This window comes from Ammospiza nelsoni, chromosome 19 (genome assembly GCF_027579445.1).
Source record: "Ammospiza nelsoni isolate bAmmNel1 chromosome 19, bAmmNel1.pri, whole genome shotgun sequence".
NCBI classification, from domain to species: Eukaryota; Metazoa; Chordata; class Aves; order Passeriformes; family Passerellidae; genus Ammospiza; species Ammospiza nelsoni.
In genome coordinates this window covers 1,965,033-1,992,590 of record NC_080651.1, presented here as the reverse complement: position 1 = coordinate 1,992,590, position 27,558 = coordinate 1,965,033, and the positions used below count along the sequence as shown (strand labels likewise).

Sequence of the window (27,558 nt, the reverse complement as noted above, 5' to 3'; positions counted from 1 at the left end):
ACACCTGATCTTCATGGATTGCCAAAGAGTTACACCCAAATCCACTTTTCTACACCTCTGCACTTCAAAATAAACTTGGAAGGATACAAAAGGTGACTAATACAGGAGACAATACCAGATTCTATCAGGTTCACCTAGCAGAATAAAGGGCTTTTTTTGTTGTTTTTGTTTTGTATTTGAGTTTTTTATTCCCCTCCATCCATAAAGGTGGAAGCAAAGCTAATGGGAACTCTGGGAGAATTGCCTACATATCAGAATTTCCCCCCCTACTTTTATTAATAAAAAGTAACACACTGTGGTCCAATTAGATCATGTTTATGAAACATCTAGCCCTGAACTCTGACCTCTCCTACAGCATCATTGGAGCTGGAGACACTCAGTAAGCTGAGACAATATAGTTATTCCAGCACATTTGACTCCTGGGAGGTTTAAGTTAAATAGCTCAATCCAAGGTTTTCCAAAAAAGATGGAAAACAGAACTACAGCTCTTCTTCCATGCAATACTCTTCCCCCTGCAAACTCCATCCTGCACAACCACTTTGAGGGACAAAATGGGTTCCTGTAAGTAATGACTTTAGAAATAAAGGGACAGCTGATTCCAAGACAAAGCCTTCATTTTTGCTCTCAGGGGCAGGCAACTGCTTCAAAGCATTTCCTATGCTCTATCAAAAGGGTACCTGAACATGTATGGAACAGGTTAACAGCTGTACTTACCTCTCCTCCAAACCACTACTTACAGTTAAATAGCACTACTAGTCTTTAAATATTTCTCCAAGAGGCTGAAGGTAGTTTAGCTCAGCTATGCACACACAGGGCAAGACGAATCAGATTTCTATAGGAAGTTCCTGGAGAGAAGCAGCAGTTCCTTGGTCCTGTAATAGAAGGCTGCTGCATGCAGAAATCAGAGCTTGGGGGGACCAAGCTGCTTTAAATTCACCATCTTCAGCAATGAATCTTTCATGGTTTTGCACCTACCTTCATGTCATTAACTACTTTTGTCTAAATTTTCCTTATCCCATCAGTCAGCTTTTAAGAGAGCAAGTTCAATTTTGACACAGTTCAATTTGATGTACCGACAACACTTTATTGAAGTTCAAGTAAGTCTTCCTTAAAAGCCTGTTCAGTGTATTTATCACTGCAACAGGTCGTGTAGAAGGTAAGAGGCTGTGGGGAGGCCTGCAGAGCAGTGGCTCAATGCTTTGTGAGAGGCCTGAATTGCTCACATGCTCTTTTTCCCAGACAAGGACAGAAACAGGAAGTATTTACAAGTACATCTCAAAGAATGAGGTTTACATTTAAAAATTCACAGATACATATAGAGTTGGAACTGTTCAAGTATGTTTCAGTTGGACAAAGTGCTACAGAACACAGAAACCAGTAAAGGCAAGAGGAACTATTAAGACAAAGAGGTGGCAGTCATTTGTGTGCTAAACCACTTGTAGGTGGCTGCAGTATATGCAAGACCTAGAAGTTAAAAGAATTTGGGGTACTGTCCTGGATTTGGAAAGTGTAGCTGTCAGCAGTAGAGTCTGGTACAACATTTTGGTCTTCCTCTTCCTAGAAGGAAAGAAAAGAGGAAGGTTAGAATAGCAGTGGCATTTGAATCTAGTAGTCAGTGCTGGAATAGAAAATAAAAGTGAAAGAGACCCCTGAAACCACTTACTTCTCCTGAAAAGTATTTCTCAATGATGGAGGATGAGGCTCTGTACACTTGTTCGTTTTCATGTGACTGGAGAGCTTCAATTCTGTCCAGACCCCCACACTCCTCAATCATGAGGCAAAGCTTTTCAGTCTCATTAATCTTCTCAGCGGCCTGCAACAAGAAAAGTGTGGAATTACCTCTGGAAAGATACACAGCAGCAGCTACTGGAGAGCCATTAGCAGCAACATGGACAGTAATCAAGTATAACTGCACCCACATACCAAGAAGATGTTGGAAACTGCATCCAGGATAACGAGCACAGTTTTGCTGTCTTTAGTTGAGAGAAGATTCAGCAGGGGTTCAAGAACACCAGCCTGAACAAGGTACACTATCTGGTCAATTGTTCCACCACTTGTGTAGTTCGTCACAGCCCACACAGCTTCCTTCTGAGACTTGAAATCCCCCTGTGAAGGTAAAAGCAGAGTGTTTGAACACAGAGAAGCAATAGGAAAAGGCTCAACATTGTAAATAGAGGCTTTGTTTACCTTCCTCAGAATAGCAATGAGATAAGGCACGAGACCGTGGTCTACAACTTGCTGGATCTGATCCTGACGCCCAGCAGTGATGTTGGACATTGTCCAGGCTGCTTCTTTCTGAATGTTGTTTTTGTGATGGGAAAGGAGACTTGGAAAGACAGCCAGAGCTCCTGAGTCAATAACAATCTGTGTCTGCTCATCAGTACCAGTGACAATATTTCCTATGGCTCTTAGTGAAGGAGTCTGAAACAAAGATGAATGGAATACTTAGGAAAATTGTTCAAAACCAGATTAGATTATAATAAACACAGCTATACTTGATGGCCACCCACTCTAACCTTCCCAGATAACAGCATGACCTGCTATGTACAACTGGGGTTTGTGCTTCTTGTTAGCATTCCACAGGCAGACACTCATGTCTGCATGCACAGACTGCACACCTCCCAAGGTCAGGCTGCAAACAACCATCCATGACAGAGCTTAGGGAAACTACCTGCTAAACACTAATGCAGTTTTATTATGCTCTAATTATAGTGTGTACAGAGCACATTTGTGAACACTGTCCCTAGAATTTGGATCTGAAACAGCAATTGAAAGGCAAGCTTAGTGAATGTTGACTGTTGTGCAGGCCTGTGAAGTAAATTCAATGATTATATAAAGCAGCTTGAAAAGCTGCTGATGATGATGACTGTCTCATGCAGGACAGCACCCAGGCAGGAGAGAAACTGATGTCTCATTTGACAAAAATTAGAACAGGCACCTGACTCACGTATGAAAGGAGCCATTCAGTTCAATGGGCACTACTGTCCTTAACTTGCTTGATTTGAATCATGGCTAGAGCTGCACAACAGCTGCATATCCAATCCCTTACCATTATTGGCAGGTCACTACATCCCAGGAGTCTCACAAGTTGGGGCACCAATCCAGTTTTCACAACAACTTCTATCCTGTCATTGGAACCGTCTGTGAGGTAGGAAATTGCCCAGCACGTGTCTGCCAACACCTCGGGGTCATCGTGGTGCAGGAGGCGCACGAGGGTTGGGAGGATCTGCTGGATGGCTTCGATGGGAGGGGCGGGGTTCTTGTTGCGACACAGGTTTGAGAGGGTCCACGTAACATTGCGCAGATATCCAGACTGCAATGGGTAATCAAAGAGTAATGGTTAATAACAAAGAATAAATGGTTAGCAATAATTCAGCTAGGCTCTACTCAGTAATTGTAACTTGAATCACTCTACACACTTACAGCCAGGGAAGAGAGGTCAGGAACAGCGAGGAGACTCAGCAGTGGCTCGATTGCACCATATTTAATAACCAGGTCTCTGTAGGCAGAACCATCCCCTGCAAAGAAAAAAAGCCAGATGAAGACCAGGAAAAAAGGAATATGTGTACACAGAACCACTGTGTGTTAGAGGATTAATTGTTCTAGTCCTTAAGAAAGGCTGGATAAAATCAGAAGGAATGAGAGGACAGAAGGACTAGTGCCATGGTTCAGTCACATGACAAGCATGTTCAATCAAGCCACTGAGCTTCACCTTTTGTGTTAGAAGAAGAGGTAATGTAATGCAGAGTGTTTTCTGTGCAGCTTTTCCTAAAGCTGTATAGTTCATAACCATGCACGGTCTTGCGTGTTTCTTTGGAGACAAATCCAAGCCCTACACTAGAACAGAGCTATTCCCACAATATGGGACTTGAAATGCAGTATAATCATCAGCTGAATGACTGGGCACTACAGAATAAGGCTGATGGCATGTCAGAGTTTGACTGAGAATTCAATTGCAGGGTATAATAAATACCTTATAATTGATTTTAAAAGTCTAAGGACAAACATTAAGAAAACCCCAATCAAACAAGGCTTTTAAACAAGATAACATTCTCTGTGTGAAGATTCACTGTTCTCTAGGGCTCAGCCACTGGACACCATAATACAGCAGGTACAATATTTAATTATATTATTTATTTTGACCAATTTTTAAAGACTGGGTCCAACACTGGCTGATCAAGTAATCCGGAGGGAAGCATGAGAAACTTCAGTGTACCAATACTTATTAGCAAGCAAGGAATATTGGCCATCACATACAGAATTATTTGAGTCACTGCTTCCTGCCTTCCCCCTTTTAGTCAACACACAGAACAGAGCTCATTGCTGAGTCACAAAAACACTGTGATGTCTGAAAAAGGTTTGTGTTGTAGCATGATTAGAGATCCATCAAAGCTGAAATCTGGAAGCAGTGCCCACAATACAGCCCACAGGCTGGGCCAGCCATTGCATGAGCTCTGAAGACAAAGTTTCCTGCAGCTTGCTCTGCAATGCAGGGCATGTCATGACTAGAAAACCACTGGGGCAGAGCTCCCAAGCAGCTCAGCACAGGGCACGGCACAGCAAGAGTGATGTCAGTGATGCCCTCCCACCTCAGACAAGGGGACAGGTCTGAATTCCAGAATTCACAGAATCACCAGGTGGGAAGAGACCTTAAAGGTCAAGTCCAGCCTGTGCCCTAATACCTCGACAAAACCATGGCACCCAGTGCCATATTCAGTCTTTTTTTAAACACATTCATGGATGGTGACTCCACCACCTCTCCAGGCAGACCATTCCAGAACTTTCTGTAAAAAACTTTTTCCTAACAGTCAACCTATATTTCCCTTGGTGCAGCTTAAGACTGTGTGCTCTGGTTCTGTCAGTGCTGCCTGGAGAAAGAGCCCAGCCCCACCTGACTAGAACCTCCTGTCAGGAGGATAATGAGAGCTGTGCAGCACAGGGACATACCTGCAATATTCCCCAAGGCCCACACAGCCTGCTCACTGATGTGAGTGTGTGGAGAGGCCAGCAGGGAAATGAAGGCTGGGATTGCCCCTCCATCCACCACTGCCCTGGTTTGCTCTGACGTGCCAGAGGCGATGTTGGTGAGTGCCCAGGCAGATTCAAACTGGATGGGGCTGCAGTCTGCTCTGCCCAGGAACGAGACAAACTTGGGAATCAAACCAGCCCGAATGATGTTGTCTATTGGGGGTTGCTTCTCTCTTGAGAGGAGTTTCCTAAGGAGGAAGGCAAACAGGAAGCATTATTTTTGCCTGCAGACATGTGAACAACAAATTCAAGTCTTAAAAGCACCATAGGTAAAAAGTTTAGCATTGCCTTAGCATGCAGAGAAGGCAACACAACACAGCAGCAACACAACACAGCATGAAAGAGAAATGCAGACAAGCTCAACACTGCCTTCCTAGGCCTCTGCTAATGCTGGGTTTGGCATGTCTTCACTATGGGAGAGGTTCTGTTCAGCCTCTGAAGTAAAACAGACTTGCAGGAGTCATTACACATCTGAACTGCTGGAGGCTTCTCAGCAGAGAGCTCAGTGACTGCCAGAAGCAGCACTGCAGCAATATGCAAGCTTATTAAAGGATCTTTTAGATTGGGAAGAAGAAACAAACTCAGCAGACTTCAAACCCCAGTCATCTTACTGTTCACATTATTCTAAGGTGGATTGCCACACTCCTACATATCAGACTCGAGTGTTAACACAGTTTAAAGGTGCCTTACTTTGCTATAATAAAGGGTTTACTAGAATTACTCCTTCAAATCTAAGGTGACTGCTATTAAATTTGCCACCACTAAAGCAAATTACTTCTTCCTACTAAAATATTCAGGCACTTTAAATATTCAAAAGTCACATGGTTTGAATAAAACTATGCCTAAGTTATGGGTACCTCAACATGGTATATGAGATGGTGTTTATCGAAACACTACCTGATAAGAAAGACATAAGCAGCCACTTAGGCTTATAAGCCAATTCTCTCACCTTATCTAGTTACTGGCTTGCACAGCTGAGCTGGTTTCCTCTGAAGTGCTTACCTGGCAGCTTGAGTAGCCTGTAGCTGAAGCTCCATGTTATTACTATTAACTCCTTTGACTATTTCTTCCACTGACCAGTGTGCCAAAACCTGTACAAGAAAACATGACATGAGTGCTTCACTGGGCCTGTTGGGCATTCCTGACCACAGAGAGCTCTTACACAATACCATGAAAAGGCCCCAATTTACAGCCACTGCCCTTAGTACCATGAGGTATTCTAAAACCTCAGCAGCTACAGCTTCATCTGCAGTTATCTGAACTGCTGAAAGCTTTTTTAACCAAGTGCTTCATACCAGTCATGCTAGGCTTAAAATGTAGCTGCAGCCAGTGATGCTTTGAGAAGACTAATATGGAAGAGAGGCCAGACAGAGTTAAAGAATAAAGTAGGTATTTATTAAAAGCCCTCAATGGATACACCTTGGGCAGTACAAGAGCCTGGCCAGGACTACATCAAAGATGAACCAAAATGGTCACAAAATGGACCATGGTCACAACCACAAATGGTAACAAGGTCTGACACTTTTTAAAGTTTTGGTTCATTTGCATATTGGAGTTAATTGTCCAGTTATAGCTTTAGGTTATGATGTTCTATCCTCTTTATTCTTCTCTCATCAATTCACCATTGTTTATACTTTTTGGGCCTGGAGGTTGAAATAGTTGTCCTTGACCAAGCTGGAAAAGGATTGTTTTGTCTGCCTACCCTGTGAAGAGAACTTGCTAACACTTAGGCCTCCCCTTTGAGGAGGCTCAGAGGTGCCCTTATTGCTCTCTATAACTTCCTGAAGGGAGGCTGTAGACAGGTGGGGCCTCTTCCACCGGGCAGCACAGACAGAACCAGAGGACACAGTCTCAAGATACCTCAGGGAAGGTATAGGTTGGATATTAGGAAAAAATTTTTCACCGAAAGAATAATAAAATACTGGAATGCTCTTCCCAGGGAGGTGGTAGAATCACCATCTCTGGATGTGTTTAAAAAAAGACTGGACATAGCACTTGGTGCTATAGTTTAGTTGAGGTATGTTAGGGCATAGGTTGGACTCGATGATCTTAGAGGTCTCCCCCAGCCTCATTATTCTGTGATTCTGTAATATGAAGCTCAGAGTTACACACTACAGAATCTGAAAAATATGAAGGCTAAATCTTAAGGCATGCCCAGTTGTGTGTAAGAGTGCTGTCCATTAGTGATAACACAGGCCTGAGCTGACAATGCAGATGGTAGCAGTGCTGTCCTGCCCTGGAGAAGGGCTCATGCTGGCCTGGCTGCAGGACCTTAGAGAGTAACACCCTCCAAGTGTTCTGAGGGTTCTGAGCACCCACTTACCTGATTGCCTTTGTTTTCCTGAAGGGGAGAAGTAGCATCGTCTGGTAAAGTGCTCACATTTCTTCTTTTAAGCATCTGATCATCTTTCTTAGCTTTCCTCAGCTCCACATTGACTTCGATTCGCCTCCTTCTCATTTCCTGCAGGAAAAACACTCAGAGTAAGTTCTTGGCTTTCAAAACTTAGAAACTTAGATTTAAAGAGACAACGGCTGGATAAAGTACTAATTGCACCAGAGTACTCACTGTGCTGTCCTTTCCTTTGTTCTTGAATCTATTCAATCGAGCCGATGGTGTATTCTCATTAGTAGACATCTTGCTTTTGAGAGTTTCGAGCGGGACAGATAAAAACAAGCCTGAAAACAGAGTAAAGGCAAGATTACTCCACAAAAGCTAAATTTCAAAAATTGGATCCATACTCAAGAATAAGAGGCACTTGATTGTATTTATACTATAACAACATGTGACTTGATCAACCGCTGTCTCTTTAAAGAGCCAGATGTTACAACAAGCTCTAGCATCAACACAAAAGCAGAAGACACAGTCTCGCGATTTTAAGAAACTTTAAACCAAATACTATTAGTTATTATTTTCAGGAGCAACATAGATTTTCCTTTCCACAGACAACACACCCATGCTGTTAAATACTATTTTCACTATCACATACCTGTGCTGCACAGGATCCCACCCAGCCCCACCCCGACCTTTTTGGACGAGAACAGCGAGCTCTCGCAATGGGAAGGATCCAGAGGAACGTTTGCAGAGCGGGCGCAGCCAGCAGCACATAACAACGGCTACACGGGTAACGAAGAAAACCCCTGCACCTCGGCCACCCCCAGCATAAGAACCGGCTTCGCTTCGGCCACAGCCCCGGCGGAGCGCCAACCCGCGCTGGGATACACCAGCCCTGCCAGCCGCAGTGCAGACCGCGGAGAAGCAGGAGGTTCCCGAGAGAGGACCCGGCAGGATTGCAGGCAGAGCACGGCTTTTTCCAAAAGGGCAGCGCAGGCCCCGCGTCCCCGCCACCCCGGCCCCGGCCCCGGCCCCGGCCCCGCACCTCTGCCGGAGCCGCCGCCGGTCGCTCCGCTGCTGCCGCACGCTGCCACTGCCCACGGCCGCCCCACGCGGCATTTAAATTTCCCGCGGCCGCGCCCTGCCATTGGCCAGTTCGAGCCAAAGCAACCTTCTGATTGGCCGGTTTGAAAGCAGCCCGGCTCGCGATGACGGGGAATGCCCTCCCGGAAGCGCCGGTCGGACGTGACGTATTGACAAGCTCCGGTACTACATCTCCCGGCGTGCCCCGCGCAGGTAGCGCCAGCAAGCCTGTGTGGGGCGGCGCGGGGCACGCCGGGAGCTGTAGTGCGCTGTGGGGCCGGGCTCGGTGATATTCCGGGACGGGAGCGGGGGGTCGGAGTTAGGGAATTGCGTCCCCGGAGGGGTCTCGCTCTGAGCGGTTTGGGGCAGAAACTCCCATTCCCTCACGCAGAGCGCAGATTCTGCCTCAGTAACCAGCGCGGCACCGCACGCTTCCCCCGGGACAAGGGCGTGTAGTGACAGGACGAGGTTTCAAATCGAAAGAAAGTGGGTTTAGATGGGATATCGGGAAAAAATTCTTTCCTATAAGGGTGGTGAGGCCCTGGCACAGGTTCCCAGAGAAGCTGTGGCTGCCCCATCCCTGGAAGTGTTGTCCAAGGTCAGGCTGGATGGGGCTCCAAGCAACCTGGGGTAGTGGAGGGTGTCTCTGCCCATGCCAGGGGCTGGAACTGGATCAGCTTTAAGGTGCCAACAAACCCAAACCATTTTGATTCCATGGCTCCATGCCTCACTTATTGTCTCCTAGAAATGCGGTGCACAAAAATGCAAAGAAAAGGGGATAGGAGATTGCAGTTGAAAGCAGTTCTGCAGCCATCAGGGCAGATGGAAACCAAATCATACGGAATAACAAAAGGATTCCTGTCCCTGTGGCATAGCCTGAAAATGGATGAGATTGTTTCTGATGGGTTTGGCCTGCTCATGAGGGATGGACTACAAAAGAACACTGATTTTCACAGGAGGTACTCAAACCAAAGAACTGTAGGGAAAACACAACTCTGACAGCAACTCTGACATTTCGAGACACCTATAACCTACAACATAGAGAAGTGTCAGTTATGCACATCGATATGTCTGTGTGCTAAACCATCACATTAAACCATTTATGCCCATCTGTAGGCGCAAGTGCAGAGGATGTTTGTTGAGGAGGAGGAATTACCAGTGACATCTCATATCGCTGGGTTTGGGCCTTACAGTGCTGAGCTTTGTAAAAAACACCCACTAAAACAAGAACAGAGAAAGCACATTGCTAACAAATGGAGATATTAAACAAGAGTAGTTTGACAAAGACAAAAAAAAGGCAGTTCAATAGCAGAAATGGAGGTTAAACACCTGCTTTCCTGGAGGACTGGAAGGCTGGCTCGAAGAAATTCCATTGGGTCATGAATCGCTGGCAGTGCATGGTGTGGAGCAGTGAAATCTGGACACAGGGATGGGTGGTGAGGGCAGGGAGAGGCCTGGCAGTGCCTGGGACGCCCGAGGGGGTGTGTGCGAGGTGCTGCAAGCGGTGGGGGCTGTGAGGGAGGGGACAGCTCCGAAGCGACAGAGAGGTGGAGGGAGACTGGGCAGTTGGGGCAGGACAGCGGCCAAGCTGCGGGTGAGGCTGTGGGGCAGGAGAAGCCGTGTGTGAGGCGGGCAAAAGGGCCGTGAGGGGTCACAGAGCCCTGAGGGGGCAGGGGGGGTTCCCCGAGAAGGCCGAGTGGGGAGCCACCGAGACTGGATAGCGTTACCGGCCGCAGCACAGGAGCCCGGGCCGGGCCCGTGAGGGTAAGTTTAAAGAAGCGGGACAGGAGGGCGGCAGTGGCCGGGCGGGGCTGACAGTGAGGGCGGGAACCGCTCTGAGGCGCGGGCGGGGCCGCGGGGGGCGGGGCTTGTGGGCACCGCTGCCAATGGTGTGCGAGGAGGGAGGGGCGGGGCCAGCCCGCCGCCAGCGGGGAGAACGTGACGGCCCGTGGGGAGGCGGAGCCAGGGCCGGCCGGGCGGGGCTCTTACTAGGTGGCGCGCGCAGACAGCGTTGGGTGACCCAGTGGCCTAATGGATAAGGCATCAGCCTCCGGAGCTGGGGATTGTGGGTTCGAGTCCCATCTGGGTCGTGGCCTGTCTGTTTTGTGGCGGCGCCGCCCCGTGCTCGGGATCCCCGACTCTTTTACCCGCAGCTGCCCCGAGCCCCTGCTCTTCCCGGGCGCCGCGTGCTGCCTGGAGCCGCGGGGATCGTGCGAGTGCGTCCCGCTCCCTTCTCAGGGCTCCGTCGCAGCTGCAGCCGGGGAATAGCAGCGCCCGGAGGTGCCACGGCGCTTTTGGTCCCTGTTTTGGTCCCCCGTCGCCGCTGGGAAAGCTTTTCAATCTCTCCTGCTTGAGCATCCCTGTTGCAATGCTGGAGTGCTCCAAACACCATTACTCTACTCTTAATGGAGGTCCTGCCCAGGTAAAGAGTCTGGGGAAACAGTGCAGACACATGAATGAGGGTGGAATTGCACCACCAGCTAATTCAACAGAAAAATCCTTGGCCTACAGGTCTGTGGGATGTTCATGTGTTTGTATATCCATCCATCACCATCCATCTCCCTCTCCCAGCTGCAGGTACCTGCTGCTCACCAAAGCAATGGAGGAGCCCTCCTCTCCCTCGTGCTCGGTTTACATTCCTATTCCTGTAAGAGCTATCTTGGGATAGTTCTGGAATTAAAAATGTTTCAAATAACAGAGGAAAACAAGGATGAGTAAGTGCTGCAGTAGAAATGTAACTTCTTGAATAATAGATGTGGTGAAATGTCATTTATTTTCCACACTATTCTGGTGAATTTTCTTTATCTTCACCCATGGCTGCTGGAGACAAAGTCCTGAGCTTTGGGGAATCCTATTGAAATGCTTAATTAAGGCAGGACAAAACAAACTGCTTAAACTAAGCAACACTGAATCCCATGCCACAGACATTGCTGAGGGTTACATTTCCTGTCAAGGGTGGGTTTCAGGAGCCTTTCAGTGCCTTTATGGAGTTTTAAAATTGTTGATTGCCTCTAAAGTCATGAGCAGCTTCCACAGCACCCGGCAGCAGCTGGTGAGTTAAACTGTCACAATGGAAATCTTGTGTAGCAATAAGGTAACTTAGAAATAAGCCTTCTTAACTCAGTAATCCAAATCAGGGTTGGCTTGGTGTGTGAAAATTTGCAGAGTTCTTCATGATGGCAAAGAGAGATTTAAAAATAAAGCTGTGTGGGATCAGCAGAGCTTTCCCTTGGACTAGGCACTCACTATTGCATTTTTCAGCCTGAAAAGAATCACAGAAACTGGTTCCTGAAAGTAAAAGAGGAGATTAGCAGCTGTATCACTGGAGGTGGCCAGAAATCCCCAGATACGTTCCATTGTCATGCACATCCCTTCCAGACCCTGTGTGCCCGGGCTCTGGTGTATTCCAGCACCTCCCAGTTCTCTCCAGAGCACAGCTCTCCATAGCCAGCCTTGTTCCCTATGACTTTTCCCTACAGAGTGCCAGAGGAGGGCAAGACTTTCCCCAAAATAAAAATGTGCTGCAGAACTCCGTGTGGGTGTGCTATTCCCAGGACACAGGTGATGCAGCCAGGGGGTTGCTCCCCTTGGGAAGGAGCACATTCCTCCAGGCAGGGCTGGTGGAGGCAGCAGCTTGGTCCTGCTCCAGTGGGTTGTCCAGCCAGTGATTCCCGTTTCCCCTCAGGCTGCCTCTCATTAGCATGGATCGGGGGAAGGGCATAAAAGGCTCCAGCTCATTTTGAGTCTGGAAAAACTTTACTTCAAAATGACAACCCAAGTGTTCTGGCTCCTCTGCTTTGCCATTAGATCATCTTCTGGTAAGTCTGTTACCTCTGCAGTGGGGCTGGGGCACGTCTGAGGCTGAGGACATTCCTACAAACCCGGCAGCCCCCAGCCTGCAGCCTCTGCAGCAAGTAAGGGCTCGAGAAAGAAACATTTCAACGTGTTTGTGGGATGGGAATGTAGATTGCAATATTTAATTTGCAAGCATTGGGAAGAATTAAGAGCACCTGGCAGAAGCAGGCAGGGAGCTGGTGCTCCTCTGTCCCGCCAGCCACCACTGGCAGGTGAAGTTGGATTTGCTTCTGCATCTGGGATTTTTATAATTTGTATCAGGTGAAGTTGGATTTGCTTCTGCATCTGGGATTTTTATAATTTGTATCAGGTGTAGCTGGATTTGCTTCTGCATCTGGGATTTTTATAATTTGTATGTGACCTTTCTCTTTTAGTCCCCTTCACCTGTAACTCCAGGTGTCTGACTGACTTTAACATGTTCAGTGTGCCCTGTGTGCCTGCAGCAAGCTGTCCTGAATGGATTTATTTGGGTTTTAGTGCCTCACTGACAGAACAGAAATAGCATTTACATCTGTTCTACTGAGATTTAGTTATAATGCAGTCGTATTTCTTAGGTTGCAATAACTAGACAGGAATATGTTGTTAGAGGATGAGGAATCTCAAGGTCCTGAACAGATTGAGTAGAGAAAAATGAACTATTTCTTGATACAATCTGTGACTGAGAAGACGTGATAAAGTGGTAGAAGAGATTTATTTACACACCCAAGTCTGAGGCACCTGTTCAGAGGGCACAGCTTCACACTGAACCATCTCCAAACCCCCCTTGCCTGCTGCTTTTGGCAGCTTGGACTTCTTCCACCCCTCTCTCCATGGACATTCTTTAGACTTTACGTGTGGCCAGCCCAAATATCAGGGAATCTTTCCCATGACAGCAGCTGGTGAGAGCACACAGGGGGAGAAGTGGCAAGGTCAGCAGTTGAGTCAGTTACAGGAGATAAACCAGGACGTTGTTCATCTGTGTATGTCAAATCTCTCTTTTCACACAAGGAGCTGGGATCAGCCTCCTACACAGGATAACCACGGCCGTGAGCACCAGACAGAGGCTGTGTGTGGGTGAGCTGTGTGAAAACTCTGCTGGCTCGCTCCAAGCCTGCAAGGGAAGGTCTAAGGGAAAAGGAAAATAGACTGCCAGGGGAAATTTCTCTCCTGCCTGGCTAAACATTTTGCTTGTTTTTCTTTGTGAGGTTCAAAGGATCAAGGTGAAGGTATAAATGAAAGTGTGGGTAATTGCCCAGCTTGTGTGAACAGTGCCATTAAGTTATTTTTTTCCCTGGATTTCCAGACACTTCCTCTCTTTCTCAAATGTCCTCTCAAATTAAGCAAAGCTGTGAAATAATTGTTACTAGCAGCACTAGCTTAATAACTGCTACTATGTGCTCGAGTCAGAGATCCAAAACTGTGTATAAAAAACCTTTCCAGTAGCATCCAAAGCTGCTGAAGAGTCTGGATGACATTGTCAACAGGCATCCCATGGATGGGAAAACCAAAGAGTTCTGCTGTCATGGTCTCTTAAACAAGCATCCCAAATGGCAACGTGAACCTTGTTTCCTCAGATGCTCCCTGGAGATTCAGGGGTTTGAGAAAAGGGTTTGTTTTTAATTTGCAACAATAATAAAGTAAAAACGCAAATCTCCTGTTTTGCTCACACAGCTGCATTCCCTGTACTGGACCTTCAATATCTGAGTATAGGAACGAGGAGCTCTACTGTGCTTCATCTATTGAGCTATTTATTAGTTTTATATCTTATTGTTGAAGGCCTCACTTCTGGATTAGAGCCTCAAATCTTCTCATTCTGAAACATTTGAAATAAAAGATTTAAAACACTGATTTTCCCCTCTCTTTTTTTGCCCGTAGGATCCCTGCTCTATGCTGACAAGCCCGGCCAGGCTCTGAGCAAAGATGTTTTCAGTGCCGCAGCTGAGGTTCGGGTGAAGGAGCCAGTGCGGGGCACGGGCAGTGCCAGCGGGAATGCCAGGGAAGGGCGGCTCCCGGGAATGCCCCCCGGGCCCCCGGGCATCCCCTCCCTGGCCCCCGACAAGAGGAAACGCGCGGAGCCTTCCCTGGAGAACAGCACAGGGCCGAGGAAGCACCTGGGGCAGCTCGGAGGGCTCCGGGCCCCGGGGGCTGCTCCCGGCCAGGCCAACAGGCCGCACCCGGAGCGGCGGCGGGGCGGGGCTGCCAACAGCCTGGGGGCCCTGCGAGCCCCTCCCCGCCCTAAGGCCCTGCTGGAAACCCAGACTTTCCCGGACTTTGGAATGGGGGAGCCCAACGATCCTGACACGCTGCACCACTTCAACCGAGCGGGGAAGGGAATGGCCTACAAAGAGCCCGACCCGTCCGGCAGGATCCTCAAGGCCTCGTGGGTCACGAACCGCTGGGAGCCCAGCCCGAGGCACCGGGGCGAGCTGGGGATAGGTGAGGGATGGGCTGGGGATAGGTGAGGGATGGGCTGCCCACAGCGGGACAGGCTGCACAGAGTGGGACAGGCTGCACAGAGGGACAGGCTGCCCAGAGAGGGACAGGCTGCCCACAGTGGGACAGGCTGCTCGGAGCGGGACAGGCTGCCCAGAGCTGCCCACAGTGGGACAGGCTGCCCAGAGCTGCCCAAAGCTGGGGCACAGTGCAGGGACAGATCCCCCAAGGGCCCTGGCTGTCCCTCAGGCTGTGCTCCTCTTGCAGACGGTGACAAGGAGAAGCTGTGTCAGAGCGAGTGCAGGAAGGAGCGGGATGAAGGGGAGGCTTTCTGTGCCAGCGAGTTCGGTAGGTGCTGTCCCCCTCAACCCACAGGGACAGAGCACCTTCTGTCCACTTGTCACTGATACTGCACTTCCACTTTAAAAATACTGTGATTAGATACAGTAAGTATGTTCAATAATTACCAAGTATTCCAAAAGGACCCATCACAGCTCTTCATAAACATTCTTACATTACTCTTTCCCTGCCTTGGACTAGCACTGCCCTTTTTTCTGTTTCCTCTGGAGGAACAGTGTCCTTGGGACCGATCAAGGGAACTGAAAAGACCAATTGTTTTAGATAGTCTCAGATTAACCATTACAGCTGGGTTATTTATCTCTTACCATTTAGAGCAAGTTTGATTTTGGAGATGGAAGTTTGAAATTAAAACAAAATAATGAACCAAACAGAAAGAAGGCTGTGATCCTCTCTCTAGAGAGGATTCTTCTTGAAGTTCCTTAGGATTCAGTGTCTTTAGTCCTTGTGTTCACACTGATTTAACTAAAGGTGGCAGGAAACAGCCTGGTATTTTTGTAGACTTTGTTTAAGGACAAACATTTTCTGACCGAAACCCTGCCTTGTGCTTATAGAGTTGTGAAACAGATACCAACTTTTTCTCACAGTATTTTAAGAGATAAGGAAAATACAAGCCCAGTGGTAACAGATGTTTCCATTTGTAGAACATAAACACGTTGGGAGACATCTGTTTTCTCTAAATGGAGAAGTCAGGAAGTGCTTTCTACAAATGTTGTCCTGCTTTGGTTTTTACCACTCTCACACATTCCTGTCCCACATGGGCTTCACAGCAACCCGACCTCTGTGTGTGTTAGCCCTTAACAAACAGCTCTGCTCCTAAATTGAAAGGACAGGTAGGAAAAAGTCTGAGCAACAGACAAGCCAAGGTTCCACAGCAGCCATCAGAGAGAGCTTTTCCTCTCTTTATATTATATTTATATTACAGTGCAGATAAAAGAATAAATTACTGAATCAGAGGCAGGTGTAACACCAGGTGCAGTAGCCCTACTCACACAGAGCTGTTTTCCCAGCCCTGCACCCAGCTCAGCGCTTGCCAGAATCAGAAACTGGGAGAGCAGCATGAAGTGATTGTCTGATCTCCCAACACAACCTACTTGTGCCCCTGTCTCTTGGTATGACAAGGGCCTTTTATTTCAAAAGCCAAAGTGTTTCATTACCAGCTTGGCTTTGTACTTCATTGGGAAATTTTAAATTTGAAAATTTTACTTTGTTAGGTAAATTTGCCCACTTTTTATATATCAGGATAGAAAATGGTACTAAACCCATTGCTGCTGCCCTAAGAAACATCTCAAACCTGTAAAGCACAAGGTTTGCAAAGCAGCAAAACTTCAGGCAATGACCTCACCAAATGTGATTATTTGAAGCAATTCCTGCTGCCCACTCCTGAGCCAAGGCATTCCTGCTGACACTTCCTTTACAGCATTTCAAATTACAGCCTTCACACATGCCCTGAAAACTGCCATGATATAAAATCTGATCCTCTTTTTCCCTCTCCCTTAAAGCAGCAGTGAATGGAATTGTTTATAACCTGGAGAGCCTGGGCCATGGGGTGCAGTGGGTCACCCTGCTGGTGGACACTGATGGACTGTACAGGATGAGCCGCCTCTATGTCACCCCTGACGCTGCCTTCTTCCGAGTTCACATCCTGCTTGTGGATACTTTGAACTGCAGCAAACCATGCCCAGACTTTAAACTTGGTAAATCATTCCAGCTAAATCCATTCTGCTATTCCTGTGCATGCACTGCAAGCTCAGTCTGCCCTACTTTAATAGGCTTAGCCTGGGTTGTTGGGAAAATTTGGAAGAAAAGTATTTACTCAAAGTACTCAAAGTTTATCAGCGCAGACTGCTTTCTTGTAACTGGATTGGAGCTCAGGTGTTGCTGCACCCCCTAAGCACCCCCAAGCTTTTCCATTCCCAGCTGCCCCATGCAAGGGACACCTGTGCAGCTTCTTTGTACCTGTCCTAGACAGCGCTGGCTGTCTGATGGCAACAATACAGGGGGAAAACGGAACTGTGGGGAGAACAGAGGACATCCAAACTACTCTAACATAACTACACATCACTAAAGCTTTTCTTAATATTCACACAATAGTTATCCCTTAACTGTGAGAGCCAACCACCTCATTATCCATCTTTTGAGTGCAAGTTTATCAAATGCCAGCATTTCCACCAAGAGTAAATCATCATTTCCATGCCAGCCCCACCCCTAGGTCCCAGCAGAGCTCAGGGTGCCGCAGGGGAAGCTCCGTGCCCAGAATGTTTCCATAGACACAAGTTCGTGTCTGTTCGCACCCCTGGTGCCTCGGAGTGACTCCCACTCGCTCCCTGAGGCTCAGCTCCCGTCTGTTCCGTTCCTGTGTTGCAGGCAGCCGCTACATCGTCATGGGGCACATCCACCACAAGCGCCGCCAGGTGCCCCCGGAGCTGCTCCCGGCCCTGAGGGGGCGGCTGCGCCCCGGAGACGGCTGGGTCGGGAGCGGCAGCGGCTTCGTGAGGAGATTCAACAGGAAAAGGGATCTCAGGGTGAGGGCAGCGCGCTCCAGGTGTCCCTGAGGCTCCGTCGGGACGGGGGAGCAGCGGGATCGGCCCTCAGAGCGCCCCGGCCGAGGGCAGCGCTCCCGCCTGGAGCCTCAGCAAACTCCGGGTGCCTCGGGCAGGCACCCCCAGCCAGGCTCGGCACTGAATTCACTCTAGGGAATGCGAACCGGCCGGGAATTTGCTCCAGCTGCTTGCAGAGCCACAGGTTATTGTTGCTTCCCCTGCTGCAGAGTGCCCCGAATAATCTGTAGTAACTGTAATGCAAAATTCTGGCAGTTTCGTCCTCGGTACGCAACAACTGCACTTTGAACGCTTCACCTTGAACACATTAGATGATACCACAGCTTTATCTACACAGGATGTTCACTGTGCTTTCACAGTTCTGCCTAATGCACTTGGTTTCAGAGAAGCCAACACCACTGAGTACCATTTGTATTATTTTTGTCTCCTCAACCATGTCCATGGTATTTCTGAAAATTACACCATTCTTCCAGCAGAGCTGGATGTTCACACAAAGCATACAGAATAGAGTGTAATAATTTGAGTATATGAACACTGACTGAAAGCAAATCAAGAACTGCAAATGCCCAGTTGCATTTACAAGTGATGGTGCAGGGAATGCAAAATGAGCATGGGCTGCACACACTGGGTGTGCCAGGGCACTTTGTCCCAGAGCTGTGCTGAATGCCATTCCCCAGGAGAAATATTGCCAAGCTTGTACTTGCACAAGAGTAAAGTTACTTTTTAAATCAAAAAGACAATATTTTATTACCTTTAGTGTGCTGAAATTGAGATGTTTGTTGTTCCCAGTCAGTATTCACAAATAATAAGTCTGTAAAAGAAACTAATAAAATGCTCATGGAGGTTCTGCTTTCACTGTCTCCTGGGTTCTGAAGACCCAAAAATCTTATGTAATGATATTGCACAGAGGCATCTCCTTGTGTGACAAGTTGGCTGAGGATTTGATACATATTTCTATTAAGAAATGTAAAAAATTGAGTACAGCTTAAACCCCCACATACTCAGCAATATGATGTGAACTGCCACAGGAAGCAGTGGCTTCTACAGAAGCATTTTCTGTTTTGAAACAAGGGTAGTTCTGACACCCTGTACTTGTCACACACCTCTGCAGCTGCATTTGGTGTCACTGGAAAGGCACAGAGGAGGGGATGGGATGGGCTATGCTGCGTCAAGTATTTCTTGACATGGAGCCAAATACCAAGAGCAAACATCCCCTATTTGGGACCCAAAAGGCTCTTACTGGATAGAAATTTACTCACAGCGTGAGTCTACCTAAAAAATACCATGTCTCACTTTTGGTATGTGAAAGACTTTGCATGGAGCACAGCATGGATGGATGGAATTTTCCTGAGAAAATCTGAGGGGGTTTTGATTTGGCAGAAGGACTGTTCTGGCAAGGAATCAAAGCTCTGGAGTGACTGGGAGGACAGAAGGAGGAAGGGTTACATGTGCATCTTGAGTTTCTTTGTTTCTATTTTCAGGGAAGTCCAGGACTAAGCAGCAGCTCCTCCAGGCATCCCCCCAGAGCAGTCCTGAGCCCCATTCCTTATCCTGCTGCAGCCCAGGGAGGTGTGGGCACAAACCCAGCCTGTGCCTCCCTGGGGCTGCCTCTGGGAGGGACAAACACAGAGTAAGGACATCCCAAGCCTGAGTTCAGTGCCCACAACTGACACAAAACACTGGGATACAGATGTTGCTCTGGGAGCCTAAAAAGTGATTTATCCCATGATCTCCTCCTGTGTTACCAAATCCTCTTACCTTTCTGTTGGAACCCCGTTTACCTCAGGAGGAATAGCTTCAGGCGATGGTGAAGAGAAAAAGGATGGATTCTGCTGGAGGGTTTAATGTCCAGAGGTTTATTCCATGGTTACAGAGGTGTGAACGTGAGGAACTGCTCCAACAGAATCCCAGCTGCATGGTCTGATCACCTTTTTAAGCTCAGGGACAGGGGGAGGGGAGGTACAGGTGAGGCTCCAACCAGGTGAGAGGGGCAGGGTCTCAGGGGAAGATGACACCCAGACAGGCCAATGACCTCTGGGCATGGGGGCATCCTTTGAACTTGACCAACCACACAACGCCTTGCTGGAATGATAAACCTGATTGACAGGACTCACTCAGCATGGGGGCAAGGGGGAAGGGAGAGAGGTATAGGCACACCTGGGGGGATGACCTGGAAGGCCAAAATGGGACATTAGAGCACACCACAACACCTTTCCCTTCTTGACTGGACAATTCCTCCTTAAAATGTTCCCACAGCAGCTGAGGAACAAACCCCTGTGTCACAGCCCCACTGAGACAGGGCTGGAGCACAGCAGGACTGTTGTCACCAGGCTCCTCACATCCTAAACACACCTCCTGAACATCAACAATTCCAGATGGAGAGGATTTCCAGCCTTGCACTTGCCATTCCAAACCCCTCCCAGCAATAACCACACTGGGAATGGGATGGCACTCACACTCAACAGCTGCCATGGTAATTCTGGTACCTCACAGTCAGTAATTTCCTTTCCAGTAGGACAGGTATGGAAAATTCTGCTGCCACCACACAGAAATCTGGGTGTAAGGGAATATCTGTTCTCACCCTGTCTGTCCAGGATAAAGTCCTCAAGGCTTTTGGGTAAGCCCAACTTCTTACTGTACTTTGAATCTCCATTAACTTCTGCATGAACTAAACTGAGATTGAGGATAATTGCTTCAAACTGGAGGAGGCAGAAAAGGAAAATCAAGTTGGCACAGCTCACATTATCAATATCTCACAACATATGACCATTTCAAAACAACTGTTGCAATAATTTATAAAATACAAAGAAGACAAGGACCGAGCAGAGATCACAAATCTTATGAACTTTATGCTTGATGGCAGGTGGGGATTAATTAAGTGATTTATTTTCTGTAACAGCATTTAACTATAAAACATCAGCACTAGCAAATCCAGAGAAGTACCCTGACCTGCCCAATGGACACTGAACACACTGAAACAGGCTCTCATGGAATCACAGAATGGTTTGGGTTGGGTGATTATTCAGCATTAATTTGCATGGATGGATTATTTCCCTAATCAACCTGATTCAGTTACATATGATCTGGCAAAGCCAAGACCTATATCCAAGACCATGATCAATGTTTCATTAGAAACACCACCAAATCCATGTCAAACACATTACTTTATTTGTCTAGGATGATATGTCCTATAAGGTACAAAAAAGTACTCTTCATTTTGCCACAATTTGTTAAAAACAGCAATCTATTGCCTACAGGTAGGAAAGGTTTCAACCATGTCAATATGGAGTTAGGTATGAATAAATAGTACAGAAATGCTGAGAAGTTGGGATGAGATGCAGGATATGTCCCAGTGCTGTTAAAGGTGAGATTTTTCCTTGTCCCATTAAAACACAATGCTTACAATATGCAGCATTTTTTTAAAACTTCAAAGGACAACATAACCTAAATGCAACTACTCTTCTTTGACTTTCAGAAGCATAAATGGATTATTGTTTCCACACTGAACAATTAGTAATTTTCACAGATTGGTTAAATGACAACATTTGTATGTACAAAAACACACGGCTTTTTAGTAGAGAAAATCCCCACAGAAGAACCTGAACACCTGAGCTGGAAGTGTAAGAAAGGGTGGTCAGTAGCAACATCTTTTTTAAGAAAAATAACAGAAGAGGTTCTTGCATAGCAAGGTGTGAGGTTAAACCCAAAAGGAGCTTATCCATAAATCAGGTAAATCCCAAACCACTGGAGAACAGAAGCTGACTGTGAGTCAGTGCAAAAGCTGCTCAGGTGGGTGAGGAGCTGCAGAGAAACCAGGCTGGGAGCTACAGACAGGGACCAGAGCAAGTCAGTCACACACAGGGAAGGAAAAACCTCCTCATCTGCAGTTTGCATCTTCCTGGGCTGCAGTTCACCCCTCAGGGCAGCCCAGGAGACCCAGGGACACAATTACAGGTGGTGCTCCACAATCCCAGAGCACTTGGCAAAGGTCACTGAGCTCCAGTGGGCAGGAAAACCTCACCAACAGCTCCTGCCCTGGCCCAGCTGGACAGTCAGGGCTGGAACACAAACAGCTCCAGCCCTGTCCCTCCTGGACAGTCCTTCAGGCCCCCTGTGGCAATGTCTGATGGGGTTGGGTCCCCCTCCTTGGCCATTCCCACCCCTGCTCCTGGCAATCCCTGCACAGATCCCCAGAGTGCCTCACACACGTGGCAGCGCACACTCAAACACACCTACTGCTGTGGGGAGAACAATGATCTCCATTTATTTTGTTTCATATACATCCATATTTTGAATTTTAATACAAAAGAAAAAAAAATTAGAATCTGACAAATGTTTACAAACAAGATACCTTCAAATAGATTTTACTCAGTTCAGTCTGGTGCAGAGTAAATGACAAATTGTACTGTTTGTTATATTCAAGGCAACAGAGTCTGTAGTCCGTGACCACTCAGCCCAAATTTTATGCAAGCTTGTTTTTATCTACCATGAATGATAAACTCCTTGTTGATTCCCAGTCCTGTGTGTGTGCACATGTGTACATAGCAGCTCCTTTCATAGAAAGAAAAGACATCTAGAGGTCTTCTTGTACTTTTACCTACAGGAATCATGTTAAGATACAGAATGGATTACATGGAACCAGGGCTGGATTTTATAAGAAAAAATAATTAGCTGACAAATGAGGGCAGCAATAAAAAAGCGTCTTTTTTGCAACAATAAATAAATACAGTCAAAGTTTTCTGTGTGGACTTTAAACCAGCTTCTTCACTGAAGAACAGACGTGGCATTTCCATGGAGTTAAACGTGACCCCATTTACTGTATCTTTTTTCTTGCTCTCTTTCTCTCTCTCCTTCAACAAAACAAAGTTTTCCTGCTTCTGCCACAATAGTACAACAATTTGATCTTGACAAGAAAGTGGTGCTGCTGATTTTTATTTCTTTGTCCTTTGGACAAAATAAGCCAAGAATATAATTTGACTGTTGTGACCAATAAAAACGCAGTTTACATCGAGTCTTGTCAGGATAACCTGACTAAAAACATCTGGCTCCTTAATTAAAAATTGTCAGACAACCAGATCCTTGCTCGTGTGTTTGGTTAACACGCTGAACTCTAAGAAGCTGTAGACTGCAGTTTGTTGTTATGGGACCTGCAGAATACAGAAGAAAGTGAAGAATTAAGCACCCTTCAGTTTGGAGAACACAGTTGCTGCAAGGTGTAGCCAAAAATAAATCACAATAAGGGAATTACCACCATGTTGCTTTCATTTATTTTTTTTCCCCTTCAGAAAAAATAATAAATCTTGCTCTGAATTTTAAGCCCATTTTCTCCTCCAGAATAAAAATATTTCAGTACTTGGAAAATGCAGTGTGTCACTGGGATATTCCAAAATGCCTGAAATCAGTTTTACTCACATATTTACATAATAGTAGTCCATCAAAAGGAAAGAAAAAAGACATTTTTAGTTTTTAATATTTATAATAAGGTCTACTTTGCTTAAATTTATTCAATAAGTCTTTGGATTAACTTAATAGGAAAAAACTGAACAGGCATGTTAAAATCACATTTTTCTAAGCAGAGTTCAGCAAAACTCCTCTTTGAATTCACAGTTTTATTAATGACTTAAACTAACACAATAAAATACAAGGTTTCCATGATGAATTTTTCATTTTTCTCAATACAGTATTTGAGGAATGGAACATTTTTGTTAATACAGTTACATTCAGCAGTGTGACTGCTGGCAACAGAAACAACATTTACTTTTTAGACAAATGATCTGGATTTTTAGGGCAGTTTAATGTCATTGGATTGTACAATAAAAGAAAGTGACCCCAACATCCAGTTCTGATTCCAGTTAAAAAGTTCAGACTAAAGATATCACAATCTGCAAGAAAAGAAAGAAGATGGATGGTATAAATGAAAAACAAGAACAAAAAAGATGCAGCAGTGAAATCAGGGGAAAGCAAGGGGAGTGACACAAACATGGGTTGAAAACTACCTGACAAAAATCATTATTACAGTATTGAACTGGAAAGAAAAATGGATATTCTTTTTCAGGAATGTCTATGTAAGTGAAACACTCTATATCAGCCCTTCTTCAGAAAAAAAAAATAAAATGAAAAGTTTAATTTTGAAAGGTAAATTTTGAATTATGTTCCATTTTCCATACCCTACTTTAAACCTTACTTACTCCCCTGTTTCAAAGGTGGTAAATGATAAAAACAAGAGAGAAGGAGTAACACTGAAGTATTTTAATTTCTTTCACTGGATTATTACCTTCACAGCAGGATTGTCTCTGACTAGCATGAGAAGTATTTACTGCAGAGTACAACATCAGCACAACTCAGGCACAGCATTTGCCCTGATCAGAAATTATTAAGTTTTCTGCAGCAATGAGTTGAAGCATCACTCAAATTTTGCAAATTCGTGATACCCATATTTTAAACAACTCCTTTTGAATAAACATTCCAAAGTAACCTTCATGAAATCATATTTAAGCCTTAATTTTGAACAAATTTTCCAGGAAAGCACATGGAACAGCAAATCCCTGTGCAAATACAAGATAGGCTTAGAAGGGAGATTTCAGCACAACACCTGTGGTTAGGAACACTCCAGCTTACCTGCTTGCCTTAAATCCTTTTAGTTTCTGTACAAAGAAAGACTCGAGAACTTCTGCACACTGGTAGAAAGGGGAGTCACTGGGATTGTAGTAACGGCAGTTATCAAAAATTTTGGTCATGTCTGCCACAAACTCCGTCACCTTTTTGTAGTAACGTTTCAGGATTCTTTCTTCCATGGTAGCAAGGTCTTTAAGAAACCACAGATTATTTGAATCAGAGACTTTCATCCTAAACAGAAATCTACATTGTCAAGACTGTGGGAAACAAGGCATTATCCAGATTAGGGGATTTTCCAGGAATTCTGGTTGTCACTGCTGACAGCAGCAGCTCTCCCTCAGCAGAGACCCTTGGGCATGGATATGTTGTGTGCAGGGAAATTCAATAAAATACAAGAATGACCAGGGAAAACCTTTGCAAGGAGCTCCCACTTTTTCTGAAGAAATGAAGGGAAAAGGTCAGACAATGAGGATCCAGGTACCCTGGACATGGAACAGCCATCACCTACTAATTATTTTTTGAATTTCTGCCTTGCTTTGAATGAGCTATCAATTCTCGTGGGCATGTGCACATTACACATGGCACAGATGAAAGATTTCAAGTGCAGGGTCATGCAAAATGCCAGAGCTCTCATCCTTACTGACCAGACACATTAAGGAGACAGAAATGGTGATGTGAGTAGTAATTGTCACATTCTTATGCAAATATCAATTAAAAACAGGGAGAGGAACAAAACCTGTCAAATATAAATATAGCTGAGTAAATGTCCAGTGGCATTTTTAGCCAGAAAAACAACTATCTGCCCTTGGAAAATGCCTTGAGTTGCTTATTTTGAAATGCCAGTGATGCCAGAACCTGTGCAAACAACTGCAGATAGATCTGCATTATCTGGTGTATTTTACTCAGATTTACTTGTATTACAAATGTCTTCTCCTACTTAAGTCAGAAAGGGTTAAATGCACTTTTGTTTGCTCCATCAATAATTCTGTTATTTGAGCTTTCCTTATAAACTTTAACCCATCCATCATGGAAAGTTGTTCAGCATTGTAATAACAGCACAGCCCAAAACTTTGGAACAGGAAAAGGACACAATTCCTAAACAAAATATTATTTTCAGTCAAAATACCAAAACATGTTTGCCAAGATACTAAACTGAACTTTCCTATTTCTAGGATGAGTAAAGAGTAGATGTCAAATGACACACTGGCTCTCATTTACAGATCTGGAAATTCAGATAATTCCAGAATACAGTATATTATAATACTCAGAAATTCCTCAATACTGTAAGGAAAGGAAAAACATTCCCAACACCATTTCTGTCAGGAGGTAGATTTTCCTAGGAGGTTTCACATGCAAGTGCTTATCCAGTTTTAACTGGTGAGCTCTAAGAAGATCAAATTAAAGCACTAGAAAGCTGCAGCATCTCCCCTTCCACTTTGCCCACATTCACAACATCTGAATCCTTTTTTCCCTGCAGTTTTAAGGACAAATTACACATAATACAAAATTTACTATACTATCAAGTCAGATGAAGATAATTTTGAACTCCATCTTAAGGTGCTTGTCACACTTCCATAGCATCACCTCCTCCTCAGCCTCTGGATTGTACATCCCAACCTTTGGAGCTCATTACAGAGACAGAAGAAAATATTCCTCTTTGAATAAAGAAATTTAAAACCATGAATTCTCTCCTATTGCTGCACTGACTTCCACATTCATCTGTAGGACTGGCAGCATTTAGGGTGGAGGAGTCAGCCTAAGAGCAGATAAAACAGCCCTCAGGAACTTCTGAATGTACCAGTGAGAATCACAGGGTTTCACCTGCCTAACCTGGGTATTTTGCAAAATATGGCTGCAAGTGGTCAGCAGGAAACGAATTATAATTAAATTAATAACTTGTTATTCCAAAGGCCAAAGCCCCTCACTGAGGCTGCTCTCACCTACACTTACCCATTGGTTCTTTGATGACACCATAATAATCTGGGGCATCGTTGGGATCTACTGGTTCTAGGAATGGCCATGCCATCTTATGAGCCTGGCAGGGAAACAGGAGAGAATGAAAACATGCAATTAAGTTAAATCAGGCACTACTAATAGGTAAATATTTTCATCCTTTTATCTGTTGGGGTCTGGAGTTGAATTTCAGGAAGAAGTGCAGCATTGTATGAAAAGGAACCAGTTCTCATCTGATGATTGGGTGAAGTTTTAAATGTCAGTGACCCAGTAGCTGGGCTTCAAAACAGGAAACTGAAATTCAGACATAACAGGATACTGAGCTGAACAGGCTGCATGGAAAAGTATGGAGTGAATTTACTGAGAGTGCTTTCAAGTACTCTGAAATTAATACACTTTTATAAATGTATGCAAAATACAGGACAATGCAAAATATTACTTACAGGATTTCTGTTATCATAATTTTAAGAATTTTACCAGAATTCTTAAAAATTCCTTATAGTTGTAGCAGAAAAGCCTATTTGAGAGTGACAGACAAATCAGAAATACCAGACGGTGTACATCATTCTTATTGTGAGGATGCCATCAGTTACATGCTGATAATGATCCCTGTGAGAACCCTCCTGAAATCTCAATTAAAGTAAGGAAGTGTGGATCACAACCCACAGCAAACTGATCTGAGAACAGAACACTGCACCTTCCATACCCTGTGCAGGTGGGCTCCCACTCTGCCTTTTGGGATTCTAAAGCCTTTCACTGAAGGGTTTGTGCAGTTTCACCCACTCAGGAGCAGTAATTTACTAATTATTGTAAAAGTTCCTCAGCACAGTAACACCAAGCAGGTTTGCAGCTAGCACAGCTTTGCTATTCCCCAAATTTCAGAGCTAACAAGGAGAAATCCCCTGTTCCTCCCAGACCCACTGTGTCTGTCACACTCCCTGGTGCTGCCATCCTCATCCTCACCTGCAAGGAGCGCAGGACCCTCCTCAAGCCTTCATAGTCCTTATCAGTGAGGGGGCTGAGCACAGTCATGGCATCCTCTGTGGACTGGCACTGGGGGCACACGTACTCATCGATGAGGTCGGCCTCGCTCTGCAGGATGCCCACGCAGCGCCCGTGGTACCAGTTCTGACACCGGTCACAGCCAATGTAAAATCTGCAAGAGCCAAACCAAGAGTCAGAGCCTTCATCTGGCCCAAACCCAGCTCACATTTAACCACATCAACCTGCCATCCCCTGCACACAAGCAGATACTTGGCATACAACAGGTAATGTCAGATTTCAGAGTGGCAAATGCTACTACAACTGCTTTTGTATTTACAGACCATTTCAAACACATTCCTAGATTTTATACTTTCTAGA

The 27,558-nt window shown here is 45.7% G+C and overlaps 3 protein-coding genes and 1 non-coding gene across 7 annotated transcripts in view; 2 read left to right on the top strand and 2 right to left on the bottom strand.

The window, feature by feature from the left end:
* Positions 1 to 1,063: 1,063 nt before the first annotated feature.
* KPNA2 (karyopherin subunit alpha 2) lies at positions 1,064 to 8,460 on the bottom strand. Its single transcript, XM_059485597.1, has 11 exons — positions 8,406 to 8,460; positions 7,595 to 7,704; positions 7,352 to 7,489; positions 6,031 to 6,119; positions 4,948 to 5,216; positions 3,424 to 3,518; positions 3,050 to 3,313; positions 2,188 to 2,421; positions 1,924 to 2,106; positions 1,664 to 1,813; positions 1,064 to 1,557 (listed from the first exon to the last, which is right to left on the bottom strand). The coding sequence occupies exons 2-11, from the start codon at positions 7,661 to 7,663 to the stop codon at positions 1,465 to 1,467; spliced, it is 1,584 nt and encodes a 527-aa protein (XP_059341580.1). The 5' UTR covers positions 7,664 to 7,704; positions 8,406 to 8,460; the 3' UTR covers positions 1,064 to 1,464.
* A 2,000-nt stretch (positions 8,461 to 10,460) lies between these two features.
* On the top strand, positions 10,461 to 10,533 carry TRNAR-CCG (transfer RNA arginine (anticodon CCG)). The gene has a single exon. It is a non-coding gene; the product is annotated as a tRNA-Arg (tRNA).
* Positions 10,534 to 12,202: 1,669 nt separating this feature from the next.
* On the top strand, positions 12,203 to 18,466 carry C19H17orf58 (chromosome 19 C17orf58 homolog). Of its 2 annotated transcripts, none has more exons than XM_059485600.1 (5): positions 12,203 to 12,261; positions 14,153 to 14,713; positions 14,978 to 15,058; positions 16,573 to 16,764; positions 17,435 to 18,466. In XM_059485600.1, exons 1-5 carry the CDS (start codon positions 12,210 to 12,212, stop codon positions 17,620 to 17,622), a joined length of 1,074 nt encoding a protein of 357 aa, XP_059341583.1. In that variant the 5' UTR covers positions 12,203 to 12,209; the 3' UTR covers positions 17,623 to 18,466. The 2 variants fall into 2 exon arrangements, with proteins under 2 accessions (XP_059341583.1, XP_059341582.1); XM_059485599.1 differs by having other exon boundaries at positions 16,570 to 16,764.
* A 3,401-nt stretch (positions 18,467 to 21,867) lies between these two features.
* The window catches only part of BPTF (bromodomain PHD finger transcription factor), a 53,502-nt gene continuing 47,811 nt past the window's right edge, over positions 21,868 to 27,558 (bottom strand). For all 3 annotated transcript variants that reach the window (XM_059485584.1, XM_059485585.1, XM_059485587.1), the window contains 4 exons: positions 27,160 to 27,352; positions 26,194 to 26,278; positions 24,247 to 24,433; positions 21,868 to 22,775 (listed from right to left, as the gene is read on the bottom strand). In XM_059485584.1, coding sequence (XP_059341567.1) covers positions 22,739 to 22,775; positions 24,247 to 24,433; positions 26,194 to 26,278; positions 27,160 to 27,352 — 502 coding nt within the window. In that variant the 3' untranslated portion in view covers positions 21,868 to 22,738. The remainder of the gene's footprint in view (positions 22,776 to 24,246; positions 24,434 to 26,193; positions 26,279 to 27,159; positions 27,353 to 27,558) is intronic.